General features: G+C 33.1%; 3 protein-coding genes across 9 annotated transcripts; 1 reads left to right on the plus strand and 2 right to left on the minus strand.

Annotated features, from left to right (window-relative positions):
- Nucleotides 1-587: 587 nt before the first annotated feature.
- On the minus strand, nt 588-5393 carry LOC110717333 (protein WVD2-like 3). Of its 2 annotated transcripts, none has more exons than XM_021895992.1 (7): nt 5219-5393; nt 2785-3319; nt 2037-2125; nt 1815-1908; nt 1469-1540; nt 1265-1375; nt 588-1093 (listed from the first exon to the last, which is right to left on the minus strand). In XM_021895992.1, the coding sequence occupies exons 2-7, from the start codon at nt 3313-3315 to the stop codon at nt 839-841; spliced, it is 1152 nt and encodes a 383-aa protein (XP_021751684.1). In that variant the 5' UTR covers nt 3316-3319; nt 5219-5393; the 3' UTR covers nt 588-838. The 2 variants fall into 2 exon arrangements, with proteins under 2 accessions (XP_021751684.1, XP_021751683.1); XM_021895991.1 differs by having other exon boundaries at nt 588-1099; nt 5219-5392.
- A 5357-nt stretch (nt 5394-10750) lies between these two features.
- LOC110717824 (1-acyl-sn-glycerol-3-phosphate acyltransferase 1, chloroplastic-like) lies at nt 10751-13988 on the minus strand. 6 transcript variants are annotated; one of them, XM_021896606.1, is made up of 7 exons: nt 13483-13985; nt 13263-13343; nt 12951-13009; nt 12630-12678; nt 12366-12445; nt 11902-12202; nt 10751-11323 (listed from the first exon to the last, which is right to left on the minus strand). In XM_021896606.1, the coding sequence occupies exons 2-6, from the start codon at nt 13333-13335 to the stop codon at nt 11987-11989; spliced, it is 477 nt and encodes a 158-aa protein (XP_021752298.1). In that variant the 5' UTR covers nt 13336-13343; nt 13483-13985; the 3' UTR covers nt 10751-11323; nt 11902-11986. The 6 variants fall into 6 exon arrangements, 3 of the variants coding, with proteins under 3 accessions (XP_021752298.1, XP_021752299.1, XP_021752300.1); XR_002510807.1 differs by having other exon boundaries at nt 12578-12678; nt 13263-13985; XM_021896607.1 differs by having other exon boundaries at nt 10751-11286; nt 13263-13985.
- Nucleotides 13989-14719: 731 nt separating this feature from the next.
- On the plus strand, nt 14720-16418 carry LOC110717655 (uncharacterized protein At2g34160-like). Its single transcript, XM_021896409.1, has 5 exons — nt 14720-14924; nt 15380-15428; nt 15681-15743; nt 15868-15932; nt 16019-16418. The coding sequence occupies exons 1-5, from the start codon at nt 14790-14792 to the stop codon at nt 16157-16159; spliced, it is 453 nt and encodes a 150-aa protein (XP_021752101.1). The 5' UTR covers nt 14720-14789; the 3' UTR covers nt 16160-16418.
- The last annotated feature ends 35 nt before the right edge of the window (nt 16419-16453 follow it).

A 16453-nucleotide genomic window follows, 5' to 3' on the forward strand; every position in this document is an offset into this window, starting at 1 on the left:
GAAAATTTGCCAATTACAGCTATTTAAAATTTGTATTTTACAAATTTCAGTCATTTAAAAAAAATTACAAATTGCAGCCCAAAAGTATTAATTTTATAAATTGGTCCCTAAAATGGCCCCTAAAATCTTGACGGAAGATTTTCGGCACACAAATCGATGAAATAATTGAATTGGGTGACAATTTACAATTTATTAGTACTTTTGGGTTGCAATTTGCAATTTTTTTTTAAAATGGCTGTAATTGACAAATTTTCCTAGATGTTATAGTTGTAAAGAACCTTTGTACTTGCATATTGACAGAAATTTCATGGTTCAAATTGCTAAAAAACGATTACTTTTGGGAACAAAACCTCATAGTTCTACCAATAACTAGCCATATTTCTTTTACAATTGGAGTTAATATAATTATGGCAGAGAATGAATATCCAAGATTCCAAGTAGAGGTCAGTTGGTCACTTTCTTCGAATGTCAACTTCTAAACCTGTGACATATAGTGATTCCTTCGAATGATCTCTTTTTTATTTATTTATCTAAGAGAAGAGGGTGATATTGATGAATGATGTAATAAAGGTCAAGAGAACACTGAATTAGAGCATAATGCAATCTCTCATTATAAATTATACGTAGTAAAATAAGTTAACAAAGATATACAAATTTCATCACACAAAACACTCGAATGAGTCCTCACATGTAGATGCAGTTGATTGAGTAGGTACATCTTCCCCAGCAAGTCAAAAGATAGAGCCATAGAGGACAAAGGGCAAAAAGAGGAAACATAAGAAAAAAGGAGCTTCAACAGCAACCGCAAATCAACACTTTGATCCCCTAGCCTTCTCAATCAGTGGCTCATGATCTCCATATTATGCTCGCCATTCATAGAGCATGATATCGCTCCATTCATGACTGACTCATGTTCTTGTTCGATTTGCTCGTTGTCTTCACATGTATCATCACTTATCTTTGGCATGCCAAGACTAAGGCGATTTCCCTTTTCAGGGTTCTTCTTTGCCTTGGCTCCTTGAGATATGCCAACGGCATCACTGCAACTCTTTCGTCTTCCAAGCTTGGGTGATTTAGGACGAGTTGGAGGTGCCTGAAACTAGCATAAATAATCATATATTCCTTGCTACAGAGTTCCTTTCAATCGTTTTTCTTCTTTTTTCAAGTTCCAAGGGGTGTCCGATACGAACTTAAACAATTGTTAGGATTCTTAGGAGTATTCAATTTTGGAACAATATATAACCAGACAAGTTTCATGAAATACCTTCTTCAGGTCAAGCTTAGGAGGCGGTCCATCGTGGTAGAAGCTTGGCATTGGGGTGGCCTTGAACTTTAAATTCTTCCGCAGTTGCTTTATAGTTGCTTCTATCTCTTCCTAAGATTTACAAGAGTAGAAAAATAAACATGCTCATGTAAACAGCTTTGATAGAATCTCAGGACACAGTAAGATATTGGAAAGATACTGTACCTTTGTTCTTGCTTCACTTTGAAGTTTCTCTGCCTCCAGCGCTTGATGTTTTTCCTCTAATTTGGAATAATACTGAACATGAAAAATTGGTAAAAGTTACTCTATTTTCAGCAGATCTTAAAAATCAAATGCCATCACAATGTATATAGATATAAGACGTTGCATTATGAAAATGGACAGCAATCTGTCATAACAAAATGGAATATGAGAGACAAAGTTTGAAAGGAAAGTAGGGAATCACAAACCCCACCCTCACCCCATAAATATATATATATATATTTCTCTCTAAATTCTGAAAAGTCTAAGCAATAACTATTTAGAAGCAAGAAAAGTGAACAGGAAGTACCTCCCTTCGCTTCTCTGCACGTTCAGATGACCTAAACACTGGAGCTGATGCAACAGTTGTCTTAGCCCTATAAGCGCTCGCAGATGGTGCAGCACTGTTCATGGTTAAGGTAAATCTACTTCTTCACAACTTAGATAAATTGCATAAATTGTTCAGCAAACTAATAGAAGCACACTCAACTACATATACTAATATAACGGGCTGCTTGGAATCTAAGGATACTCAGAAACACCAGAATTGGAATCTTCCTCGTCAGGATGCCTTTTGTTGTCTGGTTGCAGCGGCTTCCTTGATATGGGGATTGAAACATGCTGCAAAGGAATGAAGAAATATTAGAAAAGTAACAACAGAATGAACTGTAACTGATTTACATGAATCAAGATAAGCAATCTCTTTTAAAACAAGGCTATATACCAAATAGCAATGGGCATGAAACTTTCCACTTTAGCCCCAAGACCTGATGGTTGTTTTATGTAGCTCTTGGTGTACACATTCATATTGTGGGTTACATGTGGTGAGTTAGGGCTTTCTAGCCCAATATCTACATAGTAGTCTCCAAGAAAAGTAATGGACATAAAACTTTATAAGAATAGGTCTGTATTCACATTGCTAAAATTTCAACCACAACAACTATGGCTCTCAGAGTTCAGACTTTATTCACTTGAACATTACAGAGACAGATTGGGTATTCTGTCAAAATACGAAATGAATTGGATTGGCTTAACTTAAAGTCCATAAAGATAGTGCCAGTAATTGCCAAGAAGTCTGGTTGAGTAGTGGTTCATGTAGTAAGACCACAAAAATTGAAAAATGCACTTTTTAAAATTAAAACTGTTTTATGGGAAACTATAGCAAGCTCTTGTTTTCTAGGCACAAACAAAAAGGCATCAAGAAAAGTTGGGGGAAAGAAGAGAATGAGAGGAGAAGATGGTGGTGGAAAGATGTATGCTTCAAGAGGGAAAAAATTAACCTGATTTTTCTTGCCACTGCAGGGTGGATTTGTAGTCTTTGATTTTGAAGACACTTTATTTGCATCAGTTTCAGCTTCTAGAGGGCGAATTGATGCTCGCTTTTCAGTAGCCAAAGCAAAGGGCTGCGGAATTGTGCAGTTAGCTCGACCATTCGTACTACAAGTTTTTGGTGCAATCTTCGGTGAAACTTTAGCTCTTATTTCACCCTTTGTTTTCAAGCTTTGAGCTTTAACCTTTTCCTGCAAATGGCCATTGCGATCTGTCATACTGGGACAGTACTGATCTTCACATTTGTCAGCCTGACAAGCTTCAGAAATCTCAACTGTATTATCTGTGGTACATTCCTTTACATCATAATCTTCAACCATGGAAAAGGATTCAGGGACCACATTGCCATGCTCAACTAATTTTAAGCCATCATGATGAGTTTCTGCATCCTCATGACTTGAAACAGGGGAGGCACTGCTGGTATATTTTATGACACCATCAGGTTCTTTGTCCGTACATGCTTCTCTAACTTCCATTCCCATAGTACTGCAAAGCCGATATCAAAAATCAACAACAGAAAATGTGTTGCAACACGAAACCTTTCTAATTACACTAATACGAAAGAAACTATGTCTAGCTTTCATCTACAACAAAGCAAGATTAAACTGATCAACTAAAGCAAGGATTTCTCAAATGAATAGTCTCAAACGTAGTATGCATAGAACAAATCCGTAGGCCAAAAAAAAAAAAAACAGACAACTATAAGCCCAAAAAAAAAAAAAAAAAACAGACAGCTATTGATTATATATTATATAAAAAAAAGTGTTTATAAAATGGGAAAGTACAGCCTTCAAAAAAAGTCAAATGCTTGTAGTATCTGCATGTGAGAGCAAAACTGATAACACTTTGCCATAATAGCAATTAGGAGAGACTGCTTCAAATATCAAAAATCATGCTACGGCTTAGAAATGAAAGGTACATCCATACATGAAACCTAAATCATACATAATAGGAAAACCTTTTTTGTGCTGGTTGGTTTTAGACAATAAGAATAATACACCTTCCTCAAAATGGTACTCTCACATCCCAATCGAAATCTCAAATACCATACCTGTCCTCTAAAACACAATAGTGACATACTATACTTTCTCATGGTACAATTCTTGAAAGGCATTTCTCTAATACAGGTGACCAGTAGATGTGACAGAATCACTTTGGCAGGTAAAATATGAATTTCTGTACCTACCACGTCCAGAACAACATTGCATCATCCTACAAAACTAAGCAATGCAAAATTGATTTTTCTTATAAATAATTGAGAACTAAATTTCATGCAAAGATGAATAAGAAAAAAAAAATATGGGTTCTTGTCAAGTCTCTTAGTTCAATATCCTTCCAAATTCAAAATATACATTTTCCTAGGCTGAACATTGGTTAGACGTTTGAGAATTATGCAATACAATTCCTAGAGCATACATTTTGTTTAGGTTTGACCTATGAACCCGATATGGGCATGTTAGGAGGCAAGAAGTGGCCTTTCATAAAAGTAGCTTGTTCTTGGCATGAAATGAAGTGATCATATGTGCACACTCCACACCATTATCCAAGTTTGAAATTTAATGTAAAGTCACCAAAGCCGGATATTTTCCCTGACAGACTGTAAATGACAAAGGGGTAATACCAAAACCTGTGACTGCAATATCGCTCACTTGAGCATCCAAGGCAATGCCTTAAACATAAATAACTAAACCAGTAAAGAGCATAATATCCACCTATCCACCTGACCACCTCAACAGCCAACAGCTTCTTCTAAGAAAGGCTAATTCAATTTAATGGTAGTGATAAAGGCAGTCACCACAAATGCGTGCCGTGTCAAAAACAAACATAGATAGTTATTAGTTATTACACCTCCAAAAGTAAAAAGAAGCAGTTGTTTCAAAGTGACAACAACAACCACCATCCAACATGAATCCTAAAATTGGATGCACTACACCTACACGGCAGATGTCGGCAGCCTATGCCTAAGTGCCCAACTAATTCATTCATACAACCACTTTCATGAAACAATAACATAAATTCTATTTTAATAACAAAAGGTCTAATTTAACATTATTGTAAATAAACTGAAAGTACATTCATAATTTGAAAACACCCAGATGAATAATAAGCAACATAAAATAAGCCGACTAAACCTTAAAATCCCAAAATAGAATTAGGAAAAAAAATTAAAACTTTAACAGATGCAGCAGATATGAAACTACGACAGCATTGTAAAAAAAGAGAAACCCAAATTAACAAAGTTGATCAATAACCCAGAAAACCCCATTACCCTAAATGAAAACCCCAGCAAAATCTTTTCTTTCTTACAATAAAAGAAAAAATAAAATAAAAAAGAAACAATATTGTATGCATAAAAAGAAACAAAAAATGGGAAAAATGGCTTACATATAATGATATCAGATCTAAAAGAAAGAAGAAACGGCGGTTTGGCGGTGAAGAAGAAGAAGATTTAGCGGAGGAGAGAGAAAATGGAGTTTGATGAAATCTTACATTACATTTGAGTTTTGTTTGTTGGTCTGTTCAAGAGTAAGTCCTCCAAAATATGTCACGACAGGACAGTTTCTATATATAATCCTCTGTTTTTTTTAAGCGCCGTTAGTTGACGGTGTAACATTTCTATTTTTTCAAAAAATTTAAAACTCACCTCCCACCTCCCCTACTTCACCTTCTTTTGGTCCTACATTGTCTACTTTTTACTACCTTGTGAGTTTTGCCGGTTAAGGCATGGTCAAATTAGGTTTGGATCGAGTTCGTTGAGATAATACTCGTAAATAAAATATAAAAGATGATTTGAGCTTAGTTTATGTTAAACTACGTTTTGATGAAATCTGGTGAATAGATTGATCTTATTTGAACTAATCTGCATTAAAATTTTTCTGCTTGTTTATAAGGTGGATAGAACAATGTCTAAAGCTAACTAAAATAAAGTAGATAGTTTTATATGGTTTTCATACCTTAGCTTACAATTTGTCGTAATTTCATAAGAGCAATGCCTCTCCATGTGCAAGCTTTGATAAAATGTTTATATAGGGCTCGTGAAATATCAATTACTCCCTTCATTCGGTCCATCCATTAAATTTTGTCCCTTAGGGTGAGGTAGCTTTCTTAATTTTTGATTGAAAATAGTTGATTATGAAAGAGAAAAACAGCAGAGCCAAATTTAATTGATGTGAGAGTATAATTCTGGTTATAAATATATAATATTTGATATGAGACAAACTTAAAGGGACATGCTAAAAAAAAACGGACTAAAAAAGATAGACTAAAAAGAGAAACTTGGACAACCATTTAGAGATAGGGCTTGAGAATATAAGTTAAAAGTGTATTGATGATATTCAATTTAATTTGAAAATTCTTAATTACACTTGTATCATTGTATGCTACTTGGTGAACCCAATAGTATTTTATTTAGTGGATGATTTGCTCTAGGCAAATATAACGGTAACTTCTTGTTCATAAGATTTGGTATAATAATAGAGGTTTATAATCAAAAAACACCCATGAGTTGGTACATCTAATACACAATATGGTGATAACCTTTAACTTGTGTGTAATCAATTTTTATCATGCATTAATGAAAGACTTAACTCAAAAGCAGAAAGACAAAAAAAAAAAAAAAAAAAAATAGTGTAAAATTAAAAGCTTGATAATATATTCAAAGATGTACCTAACAAAAATTATGGGACATAGACTACTCTAACTAAAGAACAAGGTTAATGGGCCTCAAAATAACAATCAATAGGATAAAAAAAGTACGTGACTTCATTTATTCTCTATAAAACTATAAATTATGAATAATTAACATGGGTTTATCTAGTGGTTTTGGCACCTTACTACACTCACCTACTACAGTCTACAGGACTACAACACCCACTTAGCTTAATTAATTATCCATTACGGTGTTAACATCACTAATACACTATTTATTTGTAGTAGGACGACAATGTCGTTGCCATGGTGCCCATTAAAAATGCTAAAACGGGAAAAAGATTGATAACTATGAAGATTAACGTTATGAACAATGAAAATTAACGTTATATAAACAATTAAACATAGAGGGGCTTGTTTATGATCGGTTACATGTTTAAATAATCTCTCTGTTCTTATTTGGAAATTGTATCTTATGGCTCATTCGGACACAATGAAAATTAAGTTAACATTATACTCCATTAACTATATGTTAACCTATATACTATATATTAAAAGGCGTTCCTAATTAAGGATACACGCCACGTGTCACCCTCCATTCCACCAACAGGATATCACATCATCCAATTAAAAACTAACAATATGCCACGTCACCCAATTAGAAATATAAATGGTACACATCAATTAAAAAACGTTAATGGCAAGAATTGGACTTGGGTCAATAGGAAAATGAATAAGAAGTCATACCATCTTTGCTATCAAATAATGTTGTTTATTTATTCTTCTTAAATATAGTTAATGTAGACCATGAGAGTGTATTTATTTGTAATTTTACCGTTGCTATTTGTTAAGTATTATGGAGTACTCCGTACTATATTAACTAGAACTACACAAAATGTTTTCTTAGATTAAATCTGAACTAAAAAGATGTAATTAAGATTATTATGTACATCAAAAAATAAAATTAAAAGTCAAACTCATCCACATAAAATATAACACATGAAAACTATAATACAATAATATTTAAAGTATCGATTCGGGGCATCGCCCGGACTAAACACTAGTTTAGATTAAAAGAATGAATAGGAGAAGATGTTCTTTTCGATATTTATTAGGTTCATCATTGATTATTCCTGCTACCCTTTTTGATAAAGCCTTAACACCCTTTGATTATTTTAATTAACCCATTTATCCTCTCTTATCACAATCGAACCCAATTGCTGTACGTCAATATTAATTAATTGTGTCCCTTTGAAGTAACACAAACTCCTGCATTTTATGCTAAAATCATATGATGCTAATGTTTTGCCAGGTTTTCTGTAAAAAAAGTATGTGGATGCACGACTTCTTTAGTATAAATTATGCTACTGGTTGGTGTTAAAGACTTAAAGCTAAACAAGTTAATGCATATGCATATGCATATACAAATACAATGCATGACATGATTTTGATCTGAAATAATTCGTGATTGCTGGGGTTTACAGCGTTATAATTAGATAATATTGCAACCAGATTACTTGAAGGTAGTGATTGGTGGTAGATTCTTGTCTTCTATTATCTCATGTAACTTAAAGTTATACTTCACAATTCCCTTAAAATTTGGCTATATACCTAATAAAGATTTTATACTTATGATCAATCAACAAATAAACATTATCGACCTGGTTGAAAACTTCAAAGGTAAAGATTAGCTTAAATTAGGGTCGTAGGGAAAAGATCAAAGGAAAAAAAGAAAGAGAAGAGTGGCATAAATAATTAACAGAGGTAATTAACTAATTACACAATAACAGTGTAATTAGAAAACTTAACAATAGTTCTAATTAACTTAAGAGCAAGATTAGTTGTTGATAGAATTAAGAAAGTTTTGAATTAAAAACTTACCAACTTTAATTTGGTGAAAATCCCCTTTAAAAAAAGTACCTTTAAGAAGAGGGTAAAAAAGAAAAACTAATTTAGGTAAGTTATAGAAATGAGCTGTAACTTTAGTAGTTCTAGTGAGTGGAGTGCAAGAAAGGGATGCATGATAACATAGCAACCCACGCACTAATATTATGTGATATCCTTGGATTACGGTTTCAAAATCAAATTGCCATTTCCCTTTATTTGGAGGGTAACTTGTCAATTTCTTTATTATTAAGAGATTCATCGTGGGTCCTTTAATTACTTGCACAAATCACAATTAATACTAATTGTGTACCCTAGATAATGACATCAAATCCTGGGTTTTTGACATTAATGGAATTCCAACCCCCCCTTTTTTTAAAACATGGAATATATGATCAAGTTGTTAGTTTGTACATTTATTTACCCCATGATTTGGGAAATTATTCACTTGCTTGTTATTATTCTAGAGGATACTTTAGGATTCAATTTTCTACATCCGTCATTGTAACTTTACGATACAATTATTTTTATTCTATGCATACGAGAAGATTGCAACATAATGAAACATGGTAAATTGGTAATAGATACTTGAGAGTCCATGCACTTACAATGGATAGTCTCATGGACTCATGGTGATCAACTTAACCTATTTAATTTGTACTCGTAACATATTTGAAACTCCACTCAATCAAAATTTGACTTAAGTTTGCACACAACTTAAATTTTTAATGAACTAAATAAGCAAATATTTTATTCCAAAAGAACAGAGTTGGATACATAAATAAATAATTAATAATATTATTCCTACTTCTTACTATCTATTATAGACTTGTGAATCATCCACAAGTAAGTATCCACTTCATCTTCCTCCATTCACTTCTACGGAGTGATAATTAACTTGTCATAGGTAATAGAAGGCAGAAAAGGGAGTCTGCTTAATCATTTGCTCAATTGCACTTACTACTTTAGGCATCAAATTAATTTTCCACTACTTTTGCAATTTATAGTTTATACTACTATTATTCCGTACTACTTTACTTTTATTTGAGCACTATTCAAATCAATTACCAACCACCGGTCCACCAACATTTGGTCTATTTTCTTATTCCTAATAGAAATAAAAGTTATTAAACCAATCATTAAATTTAAGTAATTACAACTCATTAGTTTGAATAAAGAGAGACCAATCACTAATTTGAATATTTTTAAATGACAAAACTTCAAGTATAAATATATTGAAAATACGGTAAAGGCCAATAATTGAGCTGATTAAATTACGATCAAGTATTAATTACATAATATTTTATTATTACTTGTAAACTTGAAGAGCATTAGCGTTATAAAATTCTACTTGAACCTTGAACAATAAGTTGTGTTTATTTTTAATATAATTAAGATGCAATCAGAGTTAAATATTAATTAATGGAGATTAATATCTCCACCTTTGAACGAGTGACATATAAATTGAAGGCCGAAAGCGAATGTAATAATTGAGAAGATAAGCTTATCTTTATTAATTGGCTCAAATTATGAGGCAAAAGAATGGGAATTGCGTAGTTAGGTAGGATGCTTAATTGCTAATTAAGCTACTTTCTAATCCAATGCTTAATGTCGGGGGTTAAAGAGTGTTTATACTAGAACTAAAGCATGAGGTTCTCTAACTACTAACCTTAAAAACAATAACATGTCTCAATGTATCTATGCATGCAAATTCAATGAATACTTCCAAAAATTAAAACCAAGTTATTTCTATAAGAAACCATTTCTAATAATATATACGGAGTATTTTTTTTTTTTTTTTGAGATGAGCTTAAATAAAACAAATTAAAACACATTTAAAAAGAAAGATAAACTACTATTAGCTGTAGTAGTAAGGATATGCGCCTTATGAACTTGTTCCCTTTGAAGTAAATGTTATACCATGTAAAGGTCTTACAAGTTCGGCGAATATCATCTACTGTCCATCTAAGGTTGACATTTGTTCGATTTCCTCATTGAACTTCTTTACCAGAGAAATAGAGGCCGTGTAAATTATGATCCATGCAATTCTAATAAAATATTGGAAGGGGAAAGAATTTGTAATACAGTACAATTTTTAATCATTGGTTGCCATACCACTTCACTAATTTTTCTCATACCAAGTAATATATCATGTCACTTCACTAACTTTTTTTTTTCATACAAGTAATATATCATATCACTACTATGTCAACTTTCGTATTATATTAATAAACGAACTACAACTCATGCTTAACCTTAAACTACAGTATTACTCTGTACTTGGCAGTGTTATGATTCAAATGTTGGCATTTTATTGTTTAAGGAAGGGATTTTTGAAGCGGAAGCAAAGCAGGAGGCATGTTTGAAAAAAAAAAACAATCGAGAATAATCAAATATTGGGTAATAATACATAAGCAGAGTTAATTTTGCTTCAATGAGAGGAGAAAATGGGCAAAAGATAGGCTTTTACTGGTTAAATTGACGAATTTTGACCTGCTAGGCCTTTTTACAAAAGTGTTAAATCCGCAATTCTGCACAACTGCGCGGCTGCGCCAACATCACATCTTTATCACAAGCCTCAAATACAGCCCTTTCGGCTTGACTACATGGAAACCTCTTATAAATTCCTATACCCTCAAGGCCTCAATAGTAACTACAACAACAGCTGCCATCAATACATTTACAAAACCTAATTAGCCATTTTCTGAGTTGAAAGCCTAGTAGCAGACAAAAAACTCCTATACTTAATTAGCCATTTCCTGAGTGGAAAATCCTAGTAACAGGCGAAAAACTCCTAGGTGGGAAATTTCTTGCTTCTCCAAATCACAACCATGTTAATCCAATTTTGATTCCAATTGTTGTCATTTTCCAGCAAGCCATTCCTCTACAAGAAACTACAATTTATGAAGACGTCTTCTCTCCTGAAACGAACACAGGCCTTAAATTAGGCACCAAAATCTGTATATGAAAAAACAATGTATGAGAACGTGTACAGAAACAATAAAATTTGATGATGTAGCACAAAGCAACTTGAGAGCAAGAGCAATAAAACATCTAAACCATCATTGACAGCACTTACAAATAGGAGGACCCATATCATTAACCATAACCAAACATTTGACTAAAATAGTTTTTTGTCATAATGTCCATATCAATCAAACCTATCTGCAAATCATCCACCCAAAATGTGTTTAACACAAACTTATTACAATAAATTATAAGGAAAACTTTCGAGAGTTTTTCTCAAAAAATAAAAACTTTCGTGAGTTGGGGCATAACTCCAACTCTCCAAGTAACAAGAATTATTTAATGGGAGCAGAAAAGTCATACAGGGGTGGCTTATCAGAATGTATCAAAACTTATCTTGGACTTACCTGAACATGTTTTTTCTGAAACTAGTTTTAAAAGGTGAATAAAACATAGCCAAAGACTGCAAATTTAAATAAAACAAAAGGCATACTGCTTTCCAAACATAGCAAATTGCAGCAAAAAACAATAAAACATGACCCAAGGTAACAAGCACTTAAGGCACATACCTTCTCATGCGTCATCAATCCGTAAAGTGATTTAGGCTCAGGAAAATCCGTTTGTCCAATAATACCGCATTATGACTTGAATCTCTTAGCATTGCCGCTCAAGTGTGTCTGCAATAACACTCCGAGCTTGATTGCACAATACTTGTGCGTCATTTCCCATCAAACATGGGTGAATTACGACTTTGACAGACCCTGGATTTAGCATTTTCTCCTTGCCAGCAGGCATGATACTGCCAGTTCCAATTATTGTCATGGGCGCCACTGGCACTTGAGTTTTTGCTGCTACACTGAATGCGCCTTTCTACACAAATAACAATGGGTACATTGTTTAAAACCAAAATGGAGGCTTACACATTGCTAGTGGGTTCCCTTATAATTCTTTAAATGCAAGCACATAAACTTCCATGATAATTAAAACTTTCATTTCCCTTAGTGGGGTCAATACAGTAGCAAAAGGCACCTACACTCTGGAAGCATAAGGCCCCGTCTGCAATAACCAAAGCAAGCAAACATGAGATTCTGTCTGCAACATTCTTCACCATCACTATAAACAGCGTAATGTTGACCAAAAATTAAAGGGCCAACGAAGAAACAGATGCAAACATCAGTCATAATTACACTTCATTAACATATACTTTAATGAAGCAATGATCATTAAACCAAACATAGCACATACTTTAATTACAACTGAAGCCTGGTTCTAAATGTAAAGGGGAAATTTTTCTTACACTTCATTGACCTCTTCAAGCGCAAAAAATGTCCTTCACAAGCCCCAAACTGAAAAATGTGGAATAGATAAAAATGTAACTTATCACATTCATCAAACAAGGAAATCCATCAATTTCATAAGCAAAATCATAAATGGTCTTCTGGGATGTTTGTCTGTACAAATGCATGTCTTGTAAACAACTAAACATAATGCATGAATAATGTAAATTGACAACAATATCTTTATGTATTATCACATCAAAATTGGCAATTACCTCTTATTAAAAATCATAAAATGTCGGGATATAAAGTAAGCTAGCTAAGTGGTATCTTCCACTAACCTTTAGAAAACTATCTGAATGGAGAGAATTCCTTTTGAAAAAGCATGACCCCAATAAAGCTGTTGTAGGAGAAATGATAATCATAAACAAAATTAACAATTAAACATTTAAATTAATTTTGGAATAGAATTAATTTAACCACATAAAATTGCCATCTTTATTGATTGAAACAAGTAAAATTACAAAGAAATGAATGCAAAAAAATCAGAAATAAGTGGCAAAATAAAAAAAATCAATAAAAGGGTTACATTTAACGATTAAAAGGTGAGAAATGAAAATCCAAAATCTGGGAAATGAGATGTATATGCATACCTTGACGACCTCCAAAGGGGGAAATTGCTAGAGGAAGATGAGCAATAATAGCAGGCGGAGGTGCCATCATCATCAACAAATCTAACACAGAAATTTCGATAAATTAATTTTGTAAAATTGAATTGAAACCTGAAATTTGAACATTAATCAATGAATATCCCCAAATTTACAGACGAAAAATTGAGAAAGTCGCCGGTGTTTGGGCGGTTGGTGGTGGCACCTTTGTTTCAGGTAGACGGTAATTTAAGGATATCGTGGGCTTTATTATATCTGAATTTGGGCTTTTATTACTTCTGTTTTTTCGGATTGCTTCTCTCTTTCTATTGTTTCTACCGCTTTTATTGGGACTTATCCTACTTGGGATTTTTTTCTTTTTTTTTTTTTTTTTTTTTGAGGAAATATCCTATTTGGGAATTAGTAACATCTTTCTCTCATTTTTCTCATTCTTTTGACCATCCGTCTCATTTTGATTGCTTAATTGAATTGCTCTCACAAAATATAGTCTTTTGGGATAAGTATAATGTTTTGATTGTTGAACTCCGTAATTTGTTTTTACGTTAACATGTGTTCGATTTTTTTTAACCTTATACTCAAAATATTTGGTAACAGATTGGAGTATAAGATAGTAATAGGTTGGATTATACCAAATCACACACGACACAAAAAAACAATCGAACTAATCTAGCACAATCACAAATTAAGATGCATAGCCTAGGCACCTAGCACACAATAAATTTTTGTACATGTTATGTCACACTTGATATTTTTGGGTGATATACACAATCTTGGAATGAAAGTTTACCAAATGTTAGCCTAAATGGATTGGTTTAAGCGCAATCCAATGATACATAAAAGAAAAAACGACCTTAACTTTATATAATTTACAAAATTTTATTAAAATTAGTAAAATATACTTTAAACACATATTTTTTAAAAATTAACCGTAAAAAGTACTTCGTAATGTTGTTTAGAACTTTCACTTTATTTCCATCACAAATTCACAAACGAGCATAAAAATTTAAAAGATAGCACTATATTAAAAGTTATTGTAAAGTAAGGTTGGTGTGCATATGAGTAAATCTAAAAATTGGTGTGTATATGAGTTAATCTAAAGGTTGGTTGATGGAGGATGGTGTATTGTGCGATTGGATAAATTTGAAGGAAAAGAAAAAAAGAGAGAACTCAAGATTCAAGACCTTAAAAAATATCAAGAATTGAAGAAAGAGGGTAGAAAAGGAAATGCAGACGGTTATATGACATAACGGTTTTTGGGAAGGGAGGCGGGAAGCAAATAACGACCCATAAGATTGCAACTGAATCTTTCTCTTGATATCCAATAAGGAACCACCACGTGTCCAGTCAAATTTTGGCCAATTAATTTCTCCTATTTCAGGACTCTATAAAAGGGGAAGCTCGTCTCAATTTCAAATCACTGAATTCATTTCCATCTTCCCAAAATTTGCTCACAACCTAAGAAATAGAGAGATACACATTAAATTTAGGAGAGAGAAAGGAAGCTCGACAACAATGGCGCAAGCAGTATTGGTTATGGTTGCAGCTGAACCAACACCATTGAAGATGAAACAAGAGGTTCACAAGAAGAATCGCATTCAAATTTCTAACACCAAGAAACCTCTCTTCTTCTACCTTAACCTAGCTAAGGTTATTTTCTCTCTTTTTCTTTTCTTTTTTTTTTTTTTAAAAAAAAATAAATTATGCTTCGAATTTCTGATTGATTTCTCTCTGCTTTTGATGTTAATTTTGGGTTTGAATTTACGATTTCTATCCATGAATTATGATTTTGGATTAATTTTTACTTCTGCGTTGCTGAATTTGGTAGTTTAGCTCTAGAAAATCTGTTGGATTGGCGTTCTTTGATTGTTATTGATAATCTACATTTTATTCGGGTTCGAATTTGTGATTCATCTTGAGAAATGATGATTGTTGGAGATATTGAGTCTTTATTTTGTTCCGAAATTATATGCAAAATCATTATTTCTTGAAAATTGGATTTCATGTTTCTTTACATTGTAACATTCAAGAATTTCTGTAAGACCAATGTATAACATCTGAATTGAATTGCAGTGCTGATACTTTTCTGATTTTTGTTGTTGCAGAGGTACATGAAGCAGTACAATGATGTCGAGCTCTCCGCTCTTGGAATGGGTATATATATATATATATATATATATATATATATATATATATATGCTCGTTACACCTTTAATTGATGAGTTAGCTTTTTCTGAAGCAAGATATTTCACATTTCTTACAGTTCTGTTTCTGATTTCTTCTTAAACTTATCAATGAGGTTCGCTTAAGCATGATGATACTCAAAACAAAATATGGGATGATTAAGCATGATAGTGTTCTGATATTGTTTCAGTGCTGACTAATTTTTTTTCTGACTGTTTTCAGCTATTCCTACTCTTGTTACTATTGCCGGGATTCTTAAGGCAAATGGTGTTGCAGTGGAGAAGAGTAAGCTTACTTCTACCACCATCTCATCATGTTATTCACATCTCGGTTTATGAATTATCTTTTGAGTTCATGAGTATCAAATATTGTATATCTAGTAATAACCTGAATATGCACCTTGTAACAGAAGTTCTGACATCAACAGTTGGCTCGAAAGATGAGAGCAAGGGCCGTCTTGTTCAGAAGGCAAAGGTACTATCAATTTCTCTTCTGGTATGTTAAGTGTATTTCCTTGAATGAGTAGTCGTTTTATGTTCTGAACATTGGTTATTTTGCAGCTTGAGATTGTTCTGGAAAGGAATGATAAATCTCCTGCCTCTGCTGATGTGATTGCAAAGCCTGTACCTAAGACTGAAACCGAGGCAGCACCAGATGAATCAAAGACCGAGGCTGAAATTGCTGCGAAGAAGGAAGGATGATCATGTCTTTGATGCAACAATCTACTGCATCTGTGATCTTATACTCGACAACAAGTATACTGCAAATTTTATACTGATAGGGTAGTAATTAGCATGCATAGTTTCAAGCAACACTGTAGGTAGATGATTGTAAGTAGGTCTTTGGTGAAATCTCCGGCGCGGCCACATTATGTAGATTTTAGGAAGTAGATGATAAGCCTCAATTGATTCTTTCACTTTTAATCTTTCTGTTCAGTTTTTTCATAATGTTGTCGAGAACTTTACGATTCTTAAGGGAGCAAATCACTTGTTGTA

This window comes from Chenopodium quinoa, unplaced genomic scaffold (assembly GCF_001683475.1).
Source record: "Chenopodium quinoa cultivar QQ74 unplaced genomic scaffold, ASM168347v1, whole genome shotgun sequence".
Classification (NCBI taxonomy): Eukaryota; Viridiplantae; Streptophyta; class Magnoliopsida; order Caryophyllales; family Amaranthaceae; genus Chenopodium; species Chenopodium quinoa.